Consider the following 22,403-nt stretch of genomic DNA (forward strand, 5'->3'; position numbering starts at 1 on the left):
ACATGACCCGGAAGCTGTACGCTGCCGCTCCCTTGACCAATAAAGCGAGATGAGCGCCGCAACCCCAGAGTCGTCTGCGACTGGACCTAATGGTCAGGGGTCCCTTTACCTTTACACCACTATGGAATTTTTTAACGAAGGGTTGTTAAATATTTGAAATAAAGTAAAATCTTGTTTGTTAGGTTCTCAAAGGCCTATTGTAGTTTAATGTTCGTACAGCACTTATAAATGTTGGGGGCTTCCTAAATAATCAGGTTATATCTTCAACCCTTGGCATATTTAAGAAAATCACAGGTTTGTCTCCATGACAGTTATCCTGCTACAAGTTGTTTCTTGTACCTGAAGGCATATGTAGTGAAAGTTCTGTTAATCACTAATTGCTGTTAATGTTTTCTTGACCGATTTTTAATTTGCAAACTGTTGAATCCTGTACTGCTGTACCCCCATTTCTTCACAGTTGTTACCCTACTTGCAGATGTCATAATTCCCGAGTCTCAGTTCTTTTGCCCAAGGCACAGAACAAGGGCAGCTCCATAGGTTGAGTGTTAGATTCATTGATTTATTTAAGAACACTTTTAACCCATTCTTCATTGATGGGCAATCTCAGAGTGGTGTACAGTAAAACAAATTAAAATTGCAGATAGACAGCTTAGTCTAATCACAGGGTAGGCAAAACCAACACCTAAGCATTAGTAAAACAAGAATCAAAAGAAAGTCAGAAATAACCCTCCTGCTTAACAAAACCTGTGCAAACAAATAATACTTTTAGCTAGCAATGAAAAAAGAATTTGTGCCAGCCATAACGATGGCATTCCACAACCATGACACCTCTACAGAAAATGTCCTTGTATGCTGTCTGTATGGCATAATCAACATGTTACAGGTGTGAGCTGAAACTCAGTGACTTGCCCCTCACCTTTGAACACAGATCATATATTGTTTTCAAGATGAACATGAATAAACTGTGATTAAAATACCAGATTAAATGTGTTGGGTATGGCCAGGAGATTTAGTCCCCCTCCCCCCTGCTCATCCCACGCATTTATTTTCCGCCCAGGACTACAATTGTTTCAAGTACGTACTAGATTGGTTTAACTTTGTTGGGCACAGGTGTCATCATTTAGTTGCAGAGAATCTACTGGGACTAACAGGGCTGCTGCATGACGTGTGCAGCTATCCTGTACCTGTGGAATTGCTTGGACTGTACCTGGGTCTCATATCCATGCATAACAGACTCTCGGCACAATTATGGTAGTCGGTCTGCTCAGTCTTGTTCATGTTCATTCAGAAGTCTCGTTCACTTCTAAGCAGTGATGTGGGTGGAAGATTTTATCAAAGGAGCAATTTCCAGAGCTTTATTTTTCCACGGTAAAAAAAATACTTAATAGTTTATTTGGTAACACTACATGGTTGCCATTTGCAAATAAATTTTAGGCAACCTTGGCAATTCCAAAGTTTTTAATTTGAGTACAAAATACAAGTAAAATATCCAAATACTACTTGGGGGGGGGGAGGCTGTGACCATCATTCTTGATGATTGGCCATGCAGACTGGGGCTTTAAGGGAAAACATGCTGTGCTTGTATTATTTAATTATCATCATTATTATTGTCATTCTGTGCTACTTTTCCTCTCATAGGAGGAAGCTCAGTATAGCGTAGTTTACAGCATAGTAAAATTTGATCTTAAGAAATCATGTTATAAAGCTACATATCTTGACAAAAACACCTAACTCATCCCAGGGACATTTAAATTTCTTGTGATGATGCTGGTATGATCCTGTTCAATAAAATTTCTGTAGCAGTCAATCCATGAGGTCTCTCAGTTACCCCTTTATATATTTTCATTGGAATGAAATCCAAGGATACTTTGCAGGAGAAACTGGAGAAGGAGAGAAACCCGCACATGGTTAGGCAGCTTAAGTCACATTGAACTCAGTGACAAAGGTGTACAGTACCTAGGGTCCAAATATAAACAGTTAACTTATTAAACCTCACCATAATTTCATAATTATCTGTCTATGTATTTCTATTAGTAATAATAATAATAATAATAATTTATTATTTATACCCCGCCCATCTGGCCAGGTTCCCCCAGCCACTCTGGGCGGCTTCCAACAAAACAGAAATTCTAAAATACAGAAATCCATCAAACATTAAAAGCTTCCCTAAACAGGGCTGCCTTGAGATGCCTTCTAAAGGTCTGGTAATTGTTGTTCTCTTTGACCTCTAGTGGGAGGGCATTCCACAGGGTGGGTGCCACTACCGAGAAGGCCCTCTGCCTGGTTCCCTGTAACTTGGCTTCTCGTAGTGAGGGAACCGCCAGAAGGCCCTCGGAGCTGGACCTCAGTGTCTGGGCAGAACGATGGGGGTGGAGACGGTCCTTCAGGTATACTGGAACGAGGCCGTTTAGGGCTTTAAAGGTCAACACCAACACTTTGAATTGTGCTCGGAAATGCACTGGGAGCCAATGTAGGTCTTTCAGGACCGGTGTTATGTGGTCTCGGCAGCTGCTCCCAGTCACCAGTCTAGCTGCCGCATTCTGGATTAGTTGTAGTTTCTGGGTCACCTTCAAAGGTAGCCCCACGTAGAGTAGTATAATCAAATCAGTAATTTTTGATATAACTGTGAAACTACTCTGAAAATTTATTATTCCAAAAATGAAACTTTCATCTGTTTGTAAATATTAAGATTATACCAGCAAGAATGAGTCTCTGTAAAAAAAAATATGACTTAAATCAAGTTTTACTGACCAGTGATTTAAATCAAGACTTACTGACTAGTGATTTAAATCGATTTGATTTAAATCGATTTGATTTAAATCAAATCCACCCTACAGTAAAGCAATGCCGCTTTTCTCCCATTGCTTTTCATTTCTTCTCATAGTATTTTTGCTGGCTTGCCTGGAAAAATAAAGGTTTGCTCCCTTTATTTGGATTCTGCTACATCGTTTTTTTCTAGGAATGCTGGTTGAGCACGGGGGTGGGGAGAGCAAACTGGAAATCATGACAAAAAGGAGGGTTTTTTTTGCTGGTGGTGGGGACGTCCTACCTGTGTACCTGCCCGTTCTGAAGTTTGATTTTGGGTATCTGGTGGTGTATCTGGTATGCAGGGAACAGTGTAAGTCAGGGGTCCCCAAACTACGGCCCCCGGGCCGGATGCGGCCCAATCGGCCTTCCAATCCGGCCCGCGACGAGCCCCGCCGCCCGCTGCCGCCGCCCGCTCTCACGGCGCGCGGCGCAGCGGCGATCTAAAAAATCGGCAAAAAATCGCCGAAAATCCTTTGTGCGCATGCGTATGGGCCTCTCCCGACCCGGAAGAGGTCATTTCTGGTGCACTTCCGGGTCGGGGGAGGCCCATACGCATGCGCACAAGCGATTTTCGGCGATTTTTTTCCTGCCCGTGTGCATGTGCGCATGCGCACGGGCGCGCACTCCCCCGCCCTCCGGCCCGCTGCGCGCGCACTCCCCTGCCCTCCGGCCCACCGCGCGGTCGGCGCGGCGGGCACCGGCCCGCCGCGCGATAAGTCTGGGGACCCCTGGTGTAAGTGTTTCTACTGTATTTTGAAAAAAAGAAACCCATTCTGGTCTAATTCTTTGTTCTGGTCCTGCCCATTTGTGACTGATATTTACTGGATGTGTTGTCGTCTGCTTTTTGAACCTAAGTCTGCAGCATGAGACAGAGCATCTTTCTAACCCTTCTTGGAGATGACACCATGTTGTTTGGTGTAGTTTTCAACTAAAAGAGGCTGTAAGGCACGCCAAAAGGATCTCTTCAAACTGGATGAATGGTTTAATCTGGTCCAGTGTTAACAAATGTAATGCTGGGGCAAATATTCTAACATTACATATATGCTGTTGAGGTCTGAGCTTGCGGTGACTGACCAAGAATGAGATCTTAGGTTTATAGTGGATAGCTCAATTAAGAAGTTGATCCAGGTTGTGGCAGCAGTAAAATGGGTGAATTATAGTTTAGTGACCATTAGGATAAGGATTCAAAATTAAAATTCAAAGAGAAAAAATGGTCTTGGTAGGAATATATGCCCCAAATGAAAATAAATCAAAATTTTCCAAGAGTTAGAGACAGAATTACTAGATTTTGCAGATGAGAAGATAATAATGATGAGGATCTTAATGGAGTCCCATCATTAGAGAAGGATCAGGAAAAAAGACATGAAAGAAGGTAGACACCCTAAAACCTTTTTTGAAATGACAGAATTACTGAAGTTGACGGATATATGGAGAGTTAAGCACCCGTTCGAAAAACATTTCACTTTTTTCTTTCATGTTCATGGAAGCAGGGCCAGACTAGATGTGGATTGGGTCTCTAAGGAATTGGAGCCAAGAATTTAAAAAAAATGAAATAGATCCAAGAACATTGTCAGACCATAATTCTATAATTATGGAAATACAAAAAGACACTCAGTCCACCTTTTGGTGGAGACTGAATGAAGAAATATTGGATGACAAAGTTTTCCTGGAAAAGACAATAAGAGAGTATTTTGAACAAAATTTAAATAAAGGAACCAAACCTCAAATAGTCTGGGACGCTAGCAAGGCGGTGATGAGAGGCCTATTCATTCAACAAAATTCATTTTAAAAGAACACAAGAAAGAAAAAAGAGATCTTATACAAAATAGCAGAAAATGAAAAAGAACTAATAAGAGCACCAAATAAACAGCAAAACAGGCAATAAAATTATTACAATCACAATATTCCATGATAATTAATGAGGAAATAGCATGGAAAATTAAGAAAACAAAACAGGGTTTTTTTTAATGCCAATAAATCAGGGAAACATCTGGCATGGCAACTGAGAAAAAGTGAAGAAAACAACTACAGTGGTACCCTGGGTTAAGAACTTAATTCGTTCTGGAGGTCCGTTCTTAACCTGAGGTACCATTTTAGCTAATGGGGCCTCCTGTGCCGCCGCCGCACAATTTCTGTTCTCATCCTGAAGAAAGTTCTTAACCCGAGATACTATTTCTGGGGTAGCGGAGTCTGTAACCTGAAGCGTCTGTAACCTGAGGTACCACTGTATTTAACAAACAAGAACATTATAGCATACTAGCTGGCCCTGCCACGCGTTGCTGTGGGTTTTTGTATTAAATGGAGCTTTTTCTGTTAAATGGACCTTCAGAGTCTCCCTTCAGAGTCCCCCTTCATTTTGTATACAATCATTCCCCTCAGTACGCGTGTTCTGTAAAATTTTGCCCTGTCCCAACCCAGACTCCCCTACCAACGCATGTTATGTGAAATCCCCTCACCCTTCCCCGACACATTTATCCTACCCAAAGGCACGGCCCTGTAATAGGCCCATATTTAGTTTGTTGTTGCCTGCAGCCTAGTCAGTTCTCCCAGCTGGACAATGCTGCGGCCTAGTCAGTCCTCCCGGCTGAGCAATGGTGTCAGTTTTCCTGCCTGGGCAATGCTGAGGCCTAGTCAGTTCTCGCAGCTGGGCAATGCTGCGGCCTAGTCAGTTTTCCCAGCTGGGCAATGCTGCGGCCTAGTCAGTTCTCGCGGCTGGGCAATGCTGGCCCTTGTTGCTGCAAAAGGCCTGTTTTCTCTTGGTTGCTGTGGAATTTTGTGATGTCACCGATTGTCTGCAGCCAATGGAGACGCTGCTTCTCCGTTCTTTTCCCCAGCATGCACTTTCGGCTGAGTGGTGTGTTCTGGAACAGGTTTTTTTGGGGGGGGTTAACGGGCAGGTGTGACATCTGTCTTAGGTAACTTTCTAAGGTCCTTCGGACATTGGCATGTGATGTGTCAAAATTTGAACGCAGTCGGTCAAGCGGTTTCGGTGAAAAGTGGACACACACCCATATGCCCTTTCTACATTTTTATATTTATATACAGTGTGTGTGTGTATATATGTATATGTATATGTGTGTGTGTGTATATATATATGTGTGTGTGTGTGTGTGTGTGTACGTACATGTTTGTTAACTGATGTGGTTAAACATTTTTTTAAAAAACACCGACTGAGTTTTAGCACACATGAAAAACTTAAAGCAAATCTTTATTTTCTGATGAATAGCCTTTGGACTATAATGTAACTTAAATAGAATATATTTAGAAAGATTTTTCATCCAAAAGCATTTTATTTAAAAAATCCAATTCAAATAAAAAAATCCAATTTAAATTTTAAAAAATAAACAGATTTTTTTTTTAAAAAAAAAATCATTGATTTTTATCCACCTGCTTTACTGCTAGATAAGGCTGGGCCATGTCAGCTTTTCAACATGTATTGCCATATCGCGATGTTTGGCTGGTGTTACATCACACTGTTGAGATGCAGAGGATGCAATACACAACACACACACACCCTAAGTTAGGGGAGGGATGAGCGCCATGTTCCTGCTTTGCATTGCTTGCTAGCCTCCTCGGCACCACAATCCCTTTCCCTGGGATAGCCGTTTTCCCAAGGAGCCAAATTCTCCTATGGGTTCTGCTGTGCTCCTGCCTGATTTCAAGCATCCTTCACAGCACACCCAGATCTCTGTGCTCCGTCACCCATCCTCCACCACCACCACCACCCTCCGATTTCAAACATCCTTCACCACACCATTCTCCATGCCCCACAGAGGCCTAGGAAGAGGATGCCCCCCAGCCTTAGTGGCCCAATGGAGACTGGCCAAACGCAAGGCCATTATCTTACCTTGGGCATTGCTAGGCCTGCAACAGGCACTCAGCTCCCAGGCAGGCATTGCACACAGCAAGCACAAGAAAGGCCAGAGCAGTGCTTGCCTGCGTGCCCGGCTTCCTACTTGTCTGTCCGTTCTCAACAGCAAGGGCTGGTGGACTGGCTGGCTAGGTAGGCTCCCTCACCCACTTGTTTGCTTACTCCAAGGCTGCCTCTGTTGCTAGCAATCAGCACCCACTGGCCAGCCCCAGAGGCACCATTCGCCTGCAGAACTTGTAGCCAGGGCTGCTACAACAAACAGCTACACAATTTGGGAGGCGGAGAGATGAGAGGGCATCAGAGGGAAGGAAAGAGGGACTGAGGCTGGTGTTGCCCACGGCACCCCTGACCATCATTCAAGGCAGCCCAGGGTTGCCTTCTCATTATATAAAGTGTTATTACGATCTTCATCAAGCACCTCACCAGAACTATGCAATATGAATTACACTTTGTCCTTTGCAAAATGCCCTTAACATGATGTTTATTGTATCAGTGCAGAAACTAAATTGTACTTCATGAGTAAAATGTTTGTATAACCCAGGCCTGTGTTTCATTTTGTTAGGCTATTGAAGAAGAAGGAGGGGACCCAGATAATATTGAAATAGCTGTCTCAGCTGATACTCCAAACAAGAAACCAACCAAAGGAAAAGGTCAGAACTTCTGTGAAAGTAAACTTTATGAAAATGGTGATGTTAGTTAAAGAATCTGCTACTGAATTTTAAAATACTTTTCTGCAAGTAGAAGGTATCCTGGTATTTATTGAGATACTATTTAATTGATATCCTTGTCTTGATCACACCAGTTTGTTTGAAGCCTGCGACTACACTGCCCTTTGTTCCTTTATAGTACAAATTGCTAATTTGCTAATCTCCAGATGTTACCAGACTCCAACTCCAGTTTTTGCCATCCTGGCCATAATTGGGGCTTCTGGGAGTTCTAGTCCAGCAGCATACAGCGTGGTAGCCATTCTTCCTTTCTTGGTTCAGTCAACATTTAAAATTTATGCCTTGTTTTTCTTAACTTAAAAAGCACAGCTATCAATATAGTTAGTGGTTCAGCTGAAAATTTTGACTGAAATTATTCTTCTAAATGCATTTGATTTGTCATCATAAGTTTATTCTAGCCAAAGGCCATGACAAATTTGTAAAATCATACAGAACATAAATCTACAATATAAGAGAGAAAAGATACCAGAGGTACCAACTAACTTAAATGTAACTTGATTTCAGATTATACCTCTGAATCACCAAAACAACTTATAGCAATTTTATCTAAAACACATTTTTCCTCAACTTTTTTGCTGCCAGTGTGTAGAGGGCCCTTCCATTATTGTCATTCAAAAGAAGCTCAACCATTTCTGCCAGAATGTAACTGCTTGCTTGTGAGAACAAAGGTTTCCGAAAGTGATCTTCTGGATCTCTATATAAAGAGCAATCTAACAGATAATGAGTGATGTCTTCCACCACAAAGTATTTCTGCATACAGGACCTTGTTATGGTAGTGGCCACCCAAGGTTGCAGTTGGCATCACTTGGAAACACAGCTCAATAAAGGCATTTCTTAAGAAACGTGAGAGTTTGGTCAGATAACTAGCTCTGAAATGCTTTGCTGCCAGGAGTGGGTACGAAGGAGGAAATATGGTGTTCCTAATTAGTTACAAGTCCCGTCTGGATTCTAGCCAGAAGAGCCAATCTCTTAATTGACACCAGTGTTCGAAATTAACCAGTTGCTAGTCTTTTTTTTTTTTTTTGCAACTCAAGACCGCCATCTAGCAACCAAGTTCAGCTTTCCGGTCGCGTGCTCTGCCACTACCTGTGCAGGAGAGCTGAGGGGAACATCTTTGACTGAATTTGCTCTGAGGACTGCTAGGGAGCTCCAATACAAAAAAACCCACAAAAAAACAGGCCGCCAAGCCAGCCAGCCAGCCTTCCTCCAGGTTCTAGAGAAGGTTGCTGCATGCTTAACGCAGGCAGCACAGAGGAGAACAAGTGCTGCTTCTAGTTGCAAAAGGAAGCATATTTTACCTCAATAAGCCAACTCCTGTTCCCAGAAGCCAAAGACCAGGAGGGTCTCCCTACCCAAGAGAAGAAAATCACCCACTAATGTTTCCCATTTTTTTTATGTCAGATGACAACCCTCCCAATGCCACAAATTGCAAAATGAACCAAATAATTCTTTTTACAAAAAAATAAACAGAAAGTGCTGTTGCATTGGGGGTGGGGGAATGGTGACTAACCATTCTGTTTTTGTGCCCACAACCCAGGTTCCAGAAGACATTTGGTGAATAGTTTTTGCATCTCAGTTTCTAAAACTGATTGACAGTTATTCAAGGTCAATGCAGAGCTCAGTTCTGGAAAATAATAGTCTAAAACAGGCATCCCCAAACTTCGGCCCTCCAGATGTTTTGGACTACAATTCCCATCTTCCCTGACCACTGGTCCTGTTAGCTAGGGATCATAGGAGTTGTAGGCCAAAACATCTGGAGGGCCGCTGTTTGGGGATGCCTGGTCTAAGACATCTTGACAGAGTTTGTTATCACCCAATTCCATATAGCACAGCACAGGAAAACACTCCATTGGCATAGTAAAGGTAAAGGGACCCCCTGACCATTAGGTCCAGTCGTGGCGATTGTGGCGCTCATCTCGCGTTATTGGCCGAGGGAGCTGGTGTGCAGCTTCCAGGTCATGTGGCCAGCATGACAAAGCCGCTTCTGGCAAAACAGAGCAGTACACAGAAATGCCGTTTACCTTCCCGCCGGAGCGGTACCTATTTATCTACTTGCACTTTGACATGCTTTCGAACTAGGTTGGCAGGAGCTGGAACCGAGCAACGGGAGCTCACCCCGTCACAGGGATTCGAACCACCGACCTTCTGATCGGCAAGCCCTAGGCTCTGTGGTTTAACCCACAGCACCACCCGCGTGGCATAGTAGTGATTCTTTTAATATATTTTAACTGGGTGCGGTCTGCTTTTGCCTCACAGGTTGACCACCTGGATTCTATATATGGATATTGTGCACATTTCCCAAAACTTTAATGCAGTTAAAACAGACCCACAAATTTCAATGCTATAGGGCATTAAGTAAGCACTGCTACCAAATATCTTTAGGGCAGGTTCAGTCAGTTTCCCTCCCTTATTGTAATAGAACATTTATCAATGCCCCTATGGTTTTCTAGGCTTGGACTTTCCATTTCACACTTCAAAGAGACAGTTTCACTAAAGAGTACACCCAAGTATCTAAATGACGCAGTTTGTTCTATAGCTTGCTTCTCTAAACATCATTTATACCAAGGTCTGTCTTTTCCAAAATCACAATCCTGGTTTTATAGTAACTTATAGATAAGCTTTCCTGTTTATAGTATTTAGTGAGCACCTCCAGGAGATATTTGAGTTCCAGTCAGGAAAGTGAGAGGCGCACTAAATCATCTACTTACATCAAGATTGAGATCATTCTGTTCCTAATTACCAGAAAGTTAAAAGCCATGGGAGCCAGTATGCAACCATGCTTTCACTCCTCATGACATTTTACAGGCATCAATCATACTACCATTTAAACCTACTATGACCCTCATTTTTGTGTTTCTGCATAGTTCTTGAATCAATCACAGAAGTCTATATAGTAGTCAATGTTGGCAATTTGAAATTTCTTGCACAGTCTCTTGCAATTAATAGAACTGAATGTAGCAGCAGATCAATAAAGGTTGCATAGATTATTCTTAATGTTATTAATATATTTCTTTATAATATGGTTTCGAGTAAAACATTGGTACTGTGTCCTCTGAACCCTGCTTATGCTTCATGAATAATGTTACTTTGCAGCCAGCTATCAAACAACCTAATTGGCTGGGCCCACCCATGAATGTAAGTGGAGAACACACTGGAGAGTCCTCATGGCCCTGAAGAGACTTTTCCCAGAGCCCAAAGGGGACTTCGTCTTCGAGCTCTGGGAAAAGTCCCTTCACGAGTCATGAGGACTTTGGAGCCAGAGCCCGAAGAGGACTCTTTGGGCTCTGTGGTTTCCCAGCGAGCCAGAGAGGTAGCAGGGCTTTGTTGAGACTGCTCCGCCTCCCACCTAACAGCTGGTGTGCAGGGTAGTCCTGAAGGAGCATCTCCACCTCCATTGTTCTGCCCGGACACTGAGGTCCAGTGCCGGGGGCCTTCTGGTGGTTCCCTTGCTGCGAGAAGCCAAGTTACAGGGAACCAGGCAGAGGGCCTTCTCGGTAGTGGCACCCGCCCTGTGGAACACCCTCCCACCAGATGTCAAAGAGAAAAACAACTACCATATTTTTAAAGGACATCTGAAGGCAGCCCTGTTTAGGGAAGCTTTTAATGTTTAATAAATTATTGTACAGTATTTTAATATTTCTGTTGGAAGCTGCCCAGAGTGGCTGGGGAGACCCAGCCAGATGGGCAGAGTATTAATAATAATAATAATAATAATAACAACTATCATTATCATTATTATTGTCCAGCAGCAGCTGCTTCCCTACACATCAGCAGAGCAGCTCAAAAAAGTCCCACTGGGCCTCCAGCTCGTGAGGACACCCTCTCCAGAGCCCGAAGAGGACATTGGGGAGTTGCCTGTTTTTAAAGAGCGGAAAAAAATTATGTTCCCTTATTTCCAGGAAGTTGTACCATAAATTATGCAAAATTTCAGCTTTTCCCATCACAAGTTCTGTAACAATGAAAGTTTAAATATAATTTAACATAAAGAGCTGTCAGACAAGTAGCTTATGTTGTGCAGTAAAGACAAAACTTTGCTCAGTAAATTTACTAAAGATTTTGTTTTGTAGTATATGAGGGGAAAACCAAGAAGTTTTTTTAAAAAGAACTTCGCTCAGTTAAAAAATTACAGGCCACTCTATGAAGTTGTGGAAGCACAACTGCTGAAAAATAAATCACCCATTGCTAAATCAAATTGAGTGATGTGATTCTCTGCTCAACTGAGCTAAATAAAGATATTCAAACACTGTTTTTTGCACAAATTGAGTGCTTTTCAAGGCAGGCATCTTGAGTTCCAAGGAATAGTGTTCAATGAAGTGGCTTTTCTGAAAAAATCTGAAACTGCCATGTTTCCTTAATATTGTACTGGCATTTAGGGGGGGAAATCTCCATAGAAAAATTAAGCATTGGGATTTTTTCACTTTTGGAAACATTTGTTTCAGTCATCATTAGTAGTATGTGTGCTCTAACCCCACAGGAACAGTGACTAGTGGGGGCATGTGAATACTACTTGTTCTTCGTTTTTAGTGGTGTACATTAAATTTACAAACCCCTTAGAATATTTGGCTGTGGTAGTTGTTTGGTTAGTAAAAAAATGAAAAGCATTAAGTTGGTTGAGATGCATTTATTTTAAATGGCTACTCCATATCATGTCATCCAATTTTCTTAATATTTTGTACACTTGTTGAATGACCAAAACTAAGTTTAAATCTAAAATGTTTATTTTTTATATCATCCCGTTTTTTAGTTTTGAATGTTTGAAGTTTCAAAAAAAAAAAAGGCCGATTAATTTGTCTGATGTTGACATCAAATCTTAACCTGGGGCAGCAAATGTACCCCTCAGCTGTTGTGAACTCTTAACTCCTTGTATTACTGTACTTTATGATACCTGTTTGGAAGATTTCTTAGGCTAACAAGGAGAGTTGTATAGATACGCAAGTGATAATGTGATATGAGAATATAAGTTCAAGCCATCTGTTTCTTGCAAGAAGGGGGTATTCTGTGATTCCTGTGAAGCAGGGCCAAGTAGCACTGCGTGATCCTAGGGCCAGTAATGCAGCCGCACTACGCAGTAGAATAACACATGAAGGGGATGTTAATGATGAATTTCCATAACTGAGAGGCAGAGATGCTCACCAATTCAAATCTTTTACTTAATAGCAGGCAATTGCAGAAGACTATCAATCTAGATTGTCACAGGATAGATTTAGATTAAGTTGATTAAGTTCTGTCTGCACCACAACCTCCCCCCAAAATTTAATGTGAATAAGGCATCCTACAGCATTCAGTATGTTGTTGCTATGGTTTGTTTCTACTTGGGGTAAGGGGCTAGGTTATATGTTTGTTTTTCTGGCGTGCCTTATGCGTTGAGGGCTTTCCTGAGTCTTGTGGTGAGAGAAACACTTGAAATGGAGCAGATACAAGCCTGTCATTGGCATATCATGTCTTTTAGGTAAAAAGCAGGAAACTGATGAATTAAGTGGTGATGCTTCAGTGGAAGACGATTCCATGGTCAAGGTAATTCTGCTATGAAAAATAAAACTGGGGATCCAGTCCTAAGTTTTGCCAATTCATTCTCACTTCTAAACAATTTTGACTGTATCTTTGATACTGAATTTGCAGTTCATTGTTATTCAGACTAAGTTAGGTGCTATTGGTTGCCTTTGATTTCAGTGGGAGTTAAGTCATCACTAATACGTCCCATTGAGCTCAGCTTCCTTCATCTGTATACAGATGAGACCTTGCATATCAACTGTAATAAAGTATTGTTGTGCAAGTTATCTGTCAAGGAAGCATGAATTTGATGAAGAGATGTTATGTTTAGTTAGAATCCTAGGTTTTAAGGCTACTGAATTCAAGATAGAAGAAATTTCCTTCTGATATATTAAGTTTAAGTGTTGCTCCTATTGAAAGGAGAGTGAACTGGAAGCTCAAGATGCAAGTGACCAGGATGGAAATGATGAATTGAAAGAGTCGGAAGAATCCGCAGAAAATGGAGAGGAATCTAAAACGGTGCCTCGTGTAGACAAGAAGAAAACTCATTCAAAGCAGACAGAGAAGGACTTGGAAATCCAGGTATACTGCAATATAAACAAATTTTTAGGATGGCATCTAGACTTTCCTTTCAAAATTTGTCCCATTAAGATTCCATAATGGGCCTGTCCCGTCTTGGGTCAGTGCCCCTTCTTCCACAGCAACATCCACCTCGTTGGTGTTGCTGCCTCATACAAAAGTCAGACCAAGGGATAGAAATTGCACCTCCTTTCCTCCATGAACAAAGTGGAGAAAGAAAGAAACACATTCCCTGAGGAAGGAGCAATGATGGAAGCAACAGAAACAAGTGTTTTGTTTCCATTTGTGTATGTGCTAATCTGTTGCCTCCTCTCATCCTCTGTGCAATGTGAATGTTTAAACCAATGGAGCTCTTATGCACTAGCCTGAAGGTGTCATCTGAATTACTCATGGTTGCTTGGGTTCTGTGCAGCAAAACACGCTTTGTTTCTGTTTATCTGTCTTTCAAGGCCCCTTCTGTGTGATGCCATCACTCTCATTGGACATGAGAAGAGTTGGCATTTATGAAGTTGTTGGTGGGATCAAGATGAGTCGGCGGGAAACTTTCCCCAACCTATTCCCACTAACTTGGGAGTAAGTGCCATGGAACTCTGTGAGACTTACAGCTGACTAAGCCTGCTTAGAATCAAGCTGTTAAGAACACTTTCTTTAGCTAAATAAAGTAAGGGAGAACAGTAGTAAAATAAAATAATTCCATCGATCTGCTCATGCAAGAAGATAAAAGCCCTAAATAGGATTTTTGCCATGGGAAACAATTGCCCAAATTTTGATCAAGCTATAGAACTTGTAGTTCTTTGTGCTAAACAATCGTAACAACCAGCACATATTTGATTAGACACAACCTCTCTGTTTGTCATCTTCCCTACTCTTCTTTTGGCAGGAATGTTTGTTTGCAAGTGATGCTGGGACTAAGTACATTGCTAGAAAATGATCGGCCATCAATTCCAGACACATTTGATGCTAAGATCTAATTTCCCTTTGCTTCTTGCGGCAACAATGTAGTATAAAAAAGTGCATTAACTGCAAGTGCGAGTGTTTACCATTTGTGACAGTTTTTCTGGAGAAACGGAGCTCCTTGCTTCCCCATATGTCTCCAGAGATTGGAGTGGGAAAGAGAAGCCTTCCTGACCTGTTACAGGGTATTGTGGTGCTGTCTGGTTAATGGAAGGACCTTATTAATGAGAAATCTTCGCATAGCACTGTTGACATTAGCTCAATGTATGGACATTTTGTGACTTGTCAAATAATACTGTTCATTAACTTTAATGTACTTGGGAATGGAGACTGCCCTTTGTAAGCTCAGAAAGGACTTGGTGTGGTTTTGATGGGTCTACAAGAACTGAAATTTTGGTTGCCCAGCCACAACTGTGCAGAAGATGAAACAAAGAGAACTCAATGAGCTTTGTTCAGCTGGTCGGCATTCTGTTAGACAGGTCTGCTCCACTGCAGGAAGTTATGGCAAGGTAGAAAAGCTTGCTTAAGCAGAGGGTTGCAACATTACCAGCTGTCCCTTGTTACTGTGCACCTCCCCAGTTGGAGTGAACCACACCCAAGGCAACTTGTAAAAAGCAGTTGTCATTCAAAGTTCAAGTTCTTGGTTAGTGCATCTGCTTGCTTCTGAAGTAAGCCAACTTACTTAGGGTGTTTTTGTTTATTTCCTCATGTTAGGCCAGCAATATTCGAGATACAGAAGATGAAAGCTTTTCTGCTAGTCATGTAAGTTTCTAAATTGCCTTCTTAAACCTGATTAGAAAGCTGATTATATTTGAATTCAGCTAGAAGGGGTCTATAGGGACCACCTCTAAAGTGTCAGGTTTAGTTGCTTTGTAGAAAGGCTTTTTATACCTTAGGCTCTGTCGTCTAATTCCACAAAACTACTGAAATACATACCATGTGTTGTGGACTGTTGATGAGATTATGGCTTGCATCTTACTGTCTCAAACCTGATTACTTAACTCTTCCCAGAATATTCCAAGATCTCCCTGGGTCTGGTGTAGCACATTGTGCAAACTGGTGCCTATGCCCCCCCCATTTTATTTTATTTTTAAAATATTGCCCTGCATTGGCTTTGCTTAACAGTCACCACTGCTGGACATGGATTCTTCCTTCTTGTGTAGTGAAAGAACAGCCTTCACTATAGGTACTTGCTCTGAACCAACTTTTAATGACATCTGCAAGAAAGTGAACTTGCCTTGAAACAAGGGTTTGGGGTGCTATTTAAGGGACACCACAAGGAAGGGAGATGAACCATTAGCAAGTTTGACTGTACTAGTTCTATTGAAATGTGTGGGAGCAGGAGAATTTCATAAATGAGAAGGATGTCTCTTGGGTTGCTGTACCTCAGTCACCAAAATCTTGTGGAGTTGTGTGGTCTTGGATTACGTACACAAGACATTTAAAAGGCTTCCACTGGAAATTTTAGGACTTCCTGAATAATGGTCAAAAGTGAAATGGCAGTGCCTACCCTAGATCTCGTAGTATGTTTTTGGAGTTTCCGTATTGTGGACAAATCATTCTTTGAAATAGTGGAATGTGCGAACCATCTACTAGTACTAGCTTAGAATCTTACTGCAAGAGTAAAGAAAAATGAATAAATGTAAAGCTTAATAGATTTCAACTGGGCAGATACCTGTTAATTGGGTCTTTGCATTATTAGAACAGGTACCTCAATTTGTTCCTCTAGATTGCCATTAGTTTACTGACCTCTGTTTAAATTGAATCACAATCTGGAATGCTTATTTGATTATTATTATTTTTTACAGGATGGAGATGAAGAGAATGAGAGAGGTATGTTAGAAGTTCAGTAGAGTTTTGAGTGTTCTAATATGCTTCAAGTTGCCTTTTGTAAATGGCAGTTGCTCCAGTTGGTTCTCTTCTCAGGCATTTCGGCTATATCTGTGCCTTTGCAATGAAGAATGGTTGGATCCATGCTCTCTGTTGGCTTTTCTGCTTTTAAATTGTGCATGTTCCTATCAGTTACTTCAGTGGATGTTGTTACATGCATATGACCACCACATGCCTTTAATGGAACAAAGATCCCAGACTCCGTGGATCTGAATCTTTTTTGGGGGGAGTGGGGGGTACGGTAAGTCTTTATATCTATACATTCTCTTGCACTGCAGTAACAGATAGGTGCCATTTGAATATTACGTATTCTGCAGTTTGCAAGCCATTTGAACTACAGGCCACATTCTGCTTCCACACATTGGCAATTGCCACATCATGCTTTACAGCCTAACGTGAAATTTTGGAACAAGTAACAGTGGAATCATCTATTCAGCATTGCCTTTAAAAGCTACAGAGACCCATCCTTGCTTCACATTCTTGCTAAAGAAGACTTCTGGAGAGCATGCTAAGGACCTTGCATGTTGTGGACTAAAGGACATGGAATCATTGTGACTCAAGCATAACAGTGGAAATCCTGAAAGGGCACTTGTGGGTGTAAGCCACAGACTTGGTGTTTGGAAGGGATCCGAAGGCAGAAGCTTTTGTGGAAAGTAAGAATGCTGATGGAAACACTATTAACAGAACTGAGAGTATTGACCCCATGGACACAGGATGAAGACTCCGCATCCTTTCTGAACTTTGGCCTAAGTTGGTGCATGAACAAGAAGAGCTGACATCTACGACTTCACCATGGTTGACAGCAAGAGTTGGAACAAAGAGGACAGTGGTTATGCAGCTATGAAGGATTTGTCTATTGAACTATGAGCCATTAGAAGGATATTGGAAGACAAAAAGACTTGTCAGTTGAAGTGTAGATATACTGACAAGCAGTCACTATTTGGTCATGAAGAAAAACTTCTTTGCACATTAATGCCAACATTGGAAGCCAGATACTTGTACTGAAGAACAGGTATCTGCTGGATGGAACCTTTGTCTAACTCCTGTTCTATTTTGGTATTTATGTCTAGAGAATTTGTTTGCCATGAAGAATGAGTGCTCCTGGGTAAAGGATTGCTTTATATGTTAATGCCCCTTATGCTTCCCCCCCACCCCAACCTTCCATCAGTTCTAATAACTGGCTTTGTATTTTCTAGGTCCTCTCTTCTAGCTTATACATATGCAAATGTTTAAACTTCTTGTTTTGCCATATTTATTCCTATTAAATCCTCTTAGATAAAGCAGGTTCTGGTGATGGTACACAAGAAGTATCTAAGCCTCTTCCTTCAGAAGAGAGCCTAGCTGAGGCTGATCACTCTGCTCAGGAAGAGATGGAAGCTAACGTGTCTGTGAAAGAAGCTGAGGATGATAACATATCGGTTACAGTCCAGGCCGAAGATGCCATCACTCTGGATTTTGATGGAGATGACCTTCTAGAAACAGGTAAAAATCTGAAAATTACAGATTCAGAAGTGAATAAGCCAAAAGACGGGCAAGATGCCAGTGCACCGAACCTGGAGAAGGAAAGCAAGGATTATGAGATGACAGAGAACCATAAAGATGGTAAGAAGGAAGACTGCGTGAAGGGGGATCCTGTCAAGAAGGAAGCCCGAGAAACCTCGAAGAAAGCAGAATCTGGAGACAAAGACAAGGATACTTCGAAGAAAAGTCTCTCGTCTACTGGGGCCTCAGGTCAAGCAAAGAGGTTTGTCTTTCTATGTCAGTTCTTTAAGATACTGCCAGCATTCGATAAGATCACTCTGCATTAAGGGGGTAGCAGCAAGAAACTTATAATTAGTATCTTATGCTCCTGCCTATAAAATGTTTTGACGGCCATAAGTTACCTGTGTGTTCCTTAAAAAAAAATCGGGATCTTCGTATATGCTTTGTCCTGCTGGCTGCATTGGCGAATTGACAGCATTTTATTTTTTATTTTTTCAAATAGTCAAGTTTTATGTATCCTTGTGATGATGGTAATGAACAACTCTCAGTTCTGAGAAACACCAGTATGAAGTCAAGTCCCAGTCCTGAAATGTGGAGAAGATTACCATATCCACTGAATAAAATTGTCAGAAAATCTAGATCTTCAGGCATCTTGGGGAAAATCAGTGCAAGAAAACCATGATGAGGGGAAATCACTTTTCCTCAAATAACAGTCCAGCCCTCCTTTTTTTGTTTTTGTTTCATTTTTTTGAAATGACTTGCTTATTAATGTAAGATTCTGGACAAGCAAATTCTGCACGTTCAATTTTCTTTGATTTGTTCCTCCTCCTAGCTCTACTAAGGAATCTAAAGAAAGCAAGCCTTCATCAAAGGATGAAAAAGGTAATGTGTCCTTTGTGATATGTTGCTATCTTGGATCTGGTAGCAAGGCCATGAGACTAGAAAGCTTCAGGGATGTTTCTGACTGTCCTGGAGTGGGCGATGCTAATGCCCTCCTTACCTTCAAGTTTTTTCCTTTCTGCTATTCAGCTTGGCTTCAGTTAGCTGATTTGAAAGGTGGTTGTTTTTTTTTTTACACAGCAGGCTACTTTTAAGTGGGATGGTATGACTGTAGTTACTTTAGATGACCAGGTGTCAATCATGTTCCACTGCTGCTTTTTATGCTATTGAGTGAGTGGGGAATCTTTATAGAAGAAAAAGTGTTCCTTCCATTACTACTAACTTGTGCCTGTGTCTTAACAAATGTTTTCCCAAACATCTTTGTGGAGTAGGAGCATCCTACTGAATATCCCTTTAGTCATATTCCAAATATTGTTTGTCACTCGAAAAATGTGTCATGCATCCAGTTGATGATTACGTTGCTCTGTTGTATTCTCATCCTGGAAAGAATCTGTAGATTGTTCATACTAGGTAGTAAAGTTAATTGTAAATGAAATTTTAAATAGAAGACATCTTCATTTGAGACGATGGTCTCCTTACAATATGGCATCTTAAATAGGGTGAGAAATCCTAGGCTTAGGTGTTTGACTGGTCAGGTACAGTCAGCAAATAAGTTAACTTCTTTAAATTTAGTGGATTACTATAACGTAATAGTTTTTGGTAAGGTTTTTGTAACTGAACAATTTCTTTGGGCAGTGTCTTTAGGTTTTTCCCCTGGAATACTTAGGGCAGCCTATCATTATACTTTTTAAAAATGAAATTCCAAGAAGTAAAGCAAAATAACAGCACAATTAAAAAAAAAATCAGTTGTGCTAAGAGAGTTAGGGGCATTTGCCACTAACTGCTTATATTCCTCTTTGGAGGAGCCTGCAGTTACTGCAGCCAGTCCATAGAAGCAGCTTTGCACTGCTCCTGTGTTTGCCCCTGACTACTGCAAGGCTTGGCTGCAAACTGCCTTTTCTGCCTCTCTTGCTAACAAATGGCACCATCATGAAATAAATGCAACATAGTGGCATTCTGAGTTGCATGGAATAATTGACAGGTCTGCTGACTCCTGCAAACCTAATAGATCTTTGCTTGAAATATGTCCTCAGCCAACATAACTTGATGCAAGAATGCTAACTAATGGGTATTTTTTTTTATAAAACAACAACAACCATGAAGTTTGTAAGGTGTGATTTTTTTAAAAAAATGGAGGCACATACCTGTCATTGTCTTCTCAAAGGTATCTTGGAATAGTCTGCTTGTTGGGACCATAGAATAGTAGAGTGTTGACTAGTCTGAGCTGTGGCAGTTCTCTTGGAGCTCAGAGAAGGGTCTTTCTAGTCACCTGCTATCTGAGTGGTTTCTGGATGTGCTTGCTTTAGAAAATCTTTAAAAGCGCATTGTAGGTGTCTTTGCTGCTGTAAAATGGGTGGCACAGATTGCATACCCTCCAAATCTCCCCTCTTGCTCTCTGATCTTGGTCTTCATGCACTGTTTGCTTATTAAAAGAAAATTGTGTGTAGAAGTCATCTTCCAAAACTGCACTTTCTCATTTGAATGCTAGTTTTTAATTTTGACACTGAAACGTTCTGTGAAATTTGTTTTAGGAAGTGCAAGCAGTGGGAGCAGCAGCAGCTCTACTAAGAACTTATGGGTTAGTGGCTTGTCTTCTAACACAAAAGCCGCTGACTTGAAAAATCTCTTCGGCAAATATGGGAAGGTATGGTTCCATTTAACAGTATCAGTTAATGAATATGACGTTGACTGAGGTTGCAAACCGTGTTCACACACTTGGGAGTGGTATGGCTTTAAAAACAAACGGACAATAGTTTCACTTAAAATAGCGTAGATTTGAATGTATTACTTAAAATCTACACTCATTTCTCAGAACTAAATCCAAACCCTTGACAGTTGCGCTAAAGCCTACTTTCCTATATAAAAGAACAAGCCAGAAGCTAAAAAATAAAAAATAAAGACTTGAAGATCAGACTTTATACAATAACCTATTATGTGCAAACTATGAGTACTTGGACATTCAGCCAAAGAGTGTGGAGACCTAATTTTCCATCTTATGGAGAGAAATGCTGTTTTGTCCAGCTACCAGTCTTTTCTTCTGTGAACTTTTCTTGCATGTGAACAGGAAGTCAGGACAAAAAATTTTAACTTAAAATTGTTTCCCTACACAGTTATAAACTCTGTAGTAGGTACCGGAGGCTTGTAGGCTATATGACCAGAGGACTTGAGAGCGTAAGAAGAGCCCTGTTGGATCCAGCCAAAGGCCCTTCTGGTCCAATATCCTGTTTTCACAGGGTGTAGCGGACTCACCCCACTAACTGCCCCCAATTAAATATACCAGGCCCACCCCACAGTACGCCAACGAATTTCTACCATTTACCACAGGCTATCTTGTGGGGGCCTTGTGTGAGGGGAACTTTGTTTCAGGGAGTCTCCGGCAGGAGTTGATCAAAAAGGAGTTTTATTTACAAAAAGAGATTGGTGGAACAAAGTTGGGTTAGGAAGAAGTTAACTTTTACTTAAACTAAATATATAAAGATGTCACAGGCTTAAACACAGTGGTATATGCACATCTTTTCTTGAACTTCAGTTGCTAAAAATCGGTTGCTAGACTTCAGGTAGATGTTCCAGTTTCTAGAATAGGTGGTGAAATGCTTAACTCAGTTTCTCTTGTTCCTTCATATCCTTTATGACAGGTGTTTCAGGTAATTACTTTGGGCACAGCACAGCTTCCTTCACAGCTTGTTTTGTGAGCAAGGGGCGCTTTTCGTCATTTACCCCCTCTCTTAGCAATCCCACTCCTGAGTTTTAAGAGACCTTGGGAGTCTTCTTTTCCTAGAAGAGCTCTCCCCGCCTGACGGGAAGGAGACACAGGGGGGTCTGTAGTCCCACAGCTTCCCCCTCCTCTGGCTCAGACTCAGCCCTCCAGGCACCTCCTGTCTCTTCACATGGTCCTCCTCTCTTCAATACGAGGCTCCTTCCTCTAGCTATAGATATTCTCCTCAGAGCGGATGCTAAACTCACATTTGAACCCACTCTCTTGAACAAACCTATTCCTAATCCCTTTCTCCCATCTCAAACCAAACTAAACCCTGTCTCCCTCCAGCTTTTCCCCTTCTCTATCCCTATCTCAAGGCTCCCTCAGAAGCTGCTCCTTTTATGTGCCCCCCACATTCTGCTCCTCCCCCCTCTGAGGCCAGCTGGCTTTGTAGCCAATCAGAGAGAGGCTCCGACCCTCTGGTGGAACTCTGAGGGACTGCATCACGAGGGCTCTGCTGTCTGTCACATAGGGGCCAACCAAAAGCCGATATGGGAAGCCTGCAAGCAGAATCTGAGTGCAACTGTGTTCGCCTCAATTATGATTGGCAGCAACTGATATACAGTGGTACCTCGACTTACAAAGACGATCCGTTCCGTAAGTCGAGGTTTTCAGATGTCAAAGCATGTGGTTGGCGCATGCGCGAAGCGCGTTTTCGCACTTCTGTGCAGGCGCAGAACGCGCACACCAGGCTCGTGCGGCGAAAAGACTTCCGGGGTTGTCGACTTTGGAAGTCGAAACCTTCGAATGTCGAGGTATGACTGTAGTGAATTGCATCCAGTTAAATTTTATCAGAGTAGACCTATTGAAATGGACATACCCAAGTTAGTCATGCCCATTGATTTCT

General features: G+C 41.7%; 1 protein-coding gene and 1 long non-coding RNA gene across 3 annotated transcripts in view; one reads left to right on the plus strand and one right to left on the minus strand.

Annotated features, from left to right (window-relative positions):
* SLTM (SAFB like transcription modulator) overlaps window positions 1-22,403 on the plus strand; it is a 43,511-nt gene that overhangs the window by 1,690 nt on the left and 19,418 nt on the right. Inside the window, exons 2-9 of one of the 2 annotated variants that reach the window (XM_035130871.3) lie at window positions 7,242-7,329; window positions 12,854-12,918; window positions 13,315-13,476; window positions 15,142-15,189; window positions 16,236-16,260; window positions 17,593-18,061; window positions 18,632-18,681; window positions 20,331-20,443. In XM_035130871.3, the coding sequence (XP_034986762.1) occupies window positions 7,242-7,329; window positions 12,854-12,918; window positions 13,315-13,476; window positions 15,142-15,189; window positions 16,236-16,260; window positions 17,593-18,061; window positions 18,632-18,681; window positions 20,331-20,443 (1,020 nt within the window). The remainder of the gene's footprint in view (window positions 1-7,241; window positions 7,330-12,853; window positions 12,919-13,314; window positions 13,477-15,141; window positions 15,190-16,235; window positions 16,261-17,592; window positions 18,062-18,631; window positions 18,682-20,330; window positions 20,444-22,403) is intronic. The other variant, XM_035130872.3, reaches the window with a different exon arrangement.
* Window positions 1,355-6,865, minus strand: LOC148683613 (uncharacterized). Its single transcript, XR_015946825.1, has 2 exons — window positions 6,656-6,865; window positions 1,355-1,880 (listed from the first exon to the last, which is right to left on the minus strand). It is a non-coding gene; the product is annotated as an uncharacterized LOC148683613 (long non-coding RNA).

The sequence above is a fragment of the Zootoca vivipara genome, chromosome 13, assembly GCF_965207765.1.
Source record: "Zootoca vivipara chromosome 13, rZooViv2.hap1.1, whole genome shotgun sequence".
In the NCBI taxonomy this organism is placed as follows: Eukaryota; Metazoa; Chordata; class Lepidosauria; order Squamata; family Lacertidae; genus Zootoca; species Zootoca vivipara.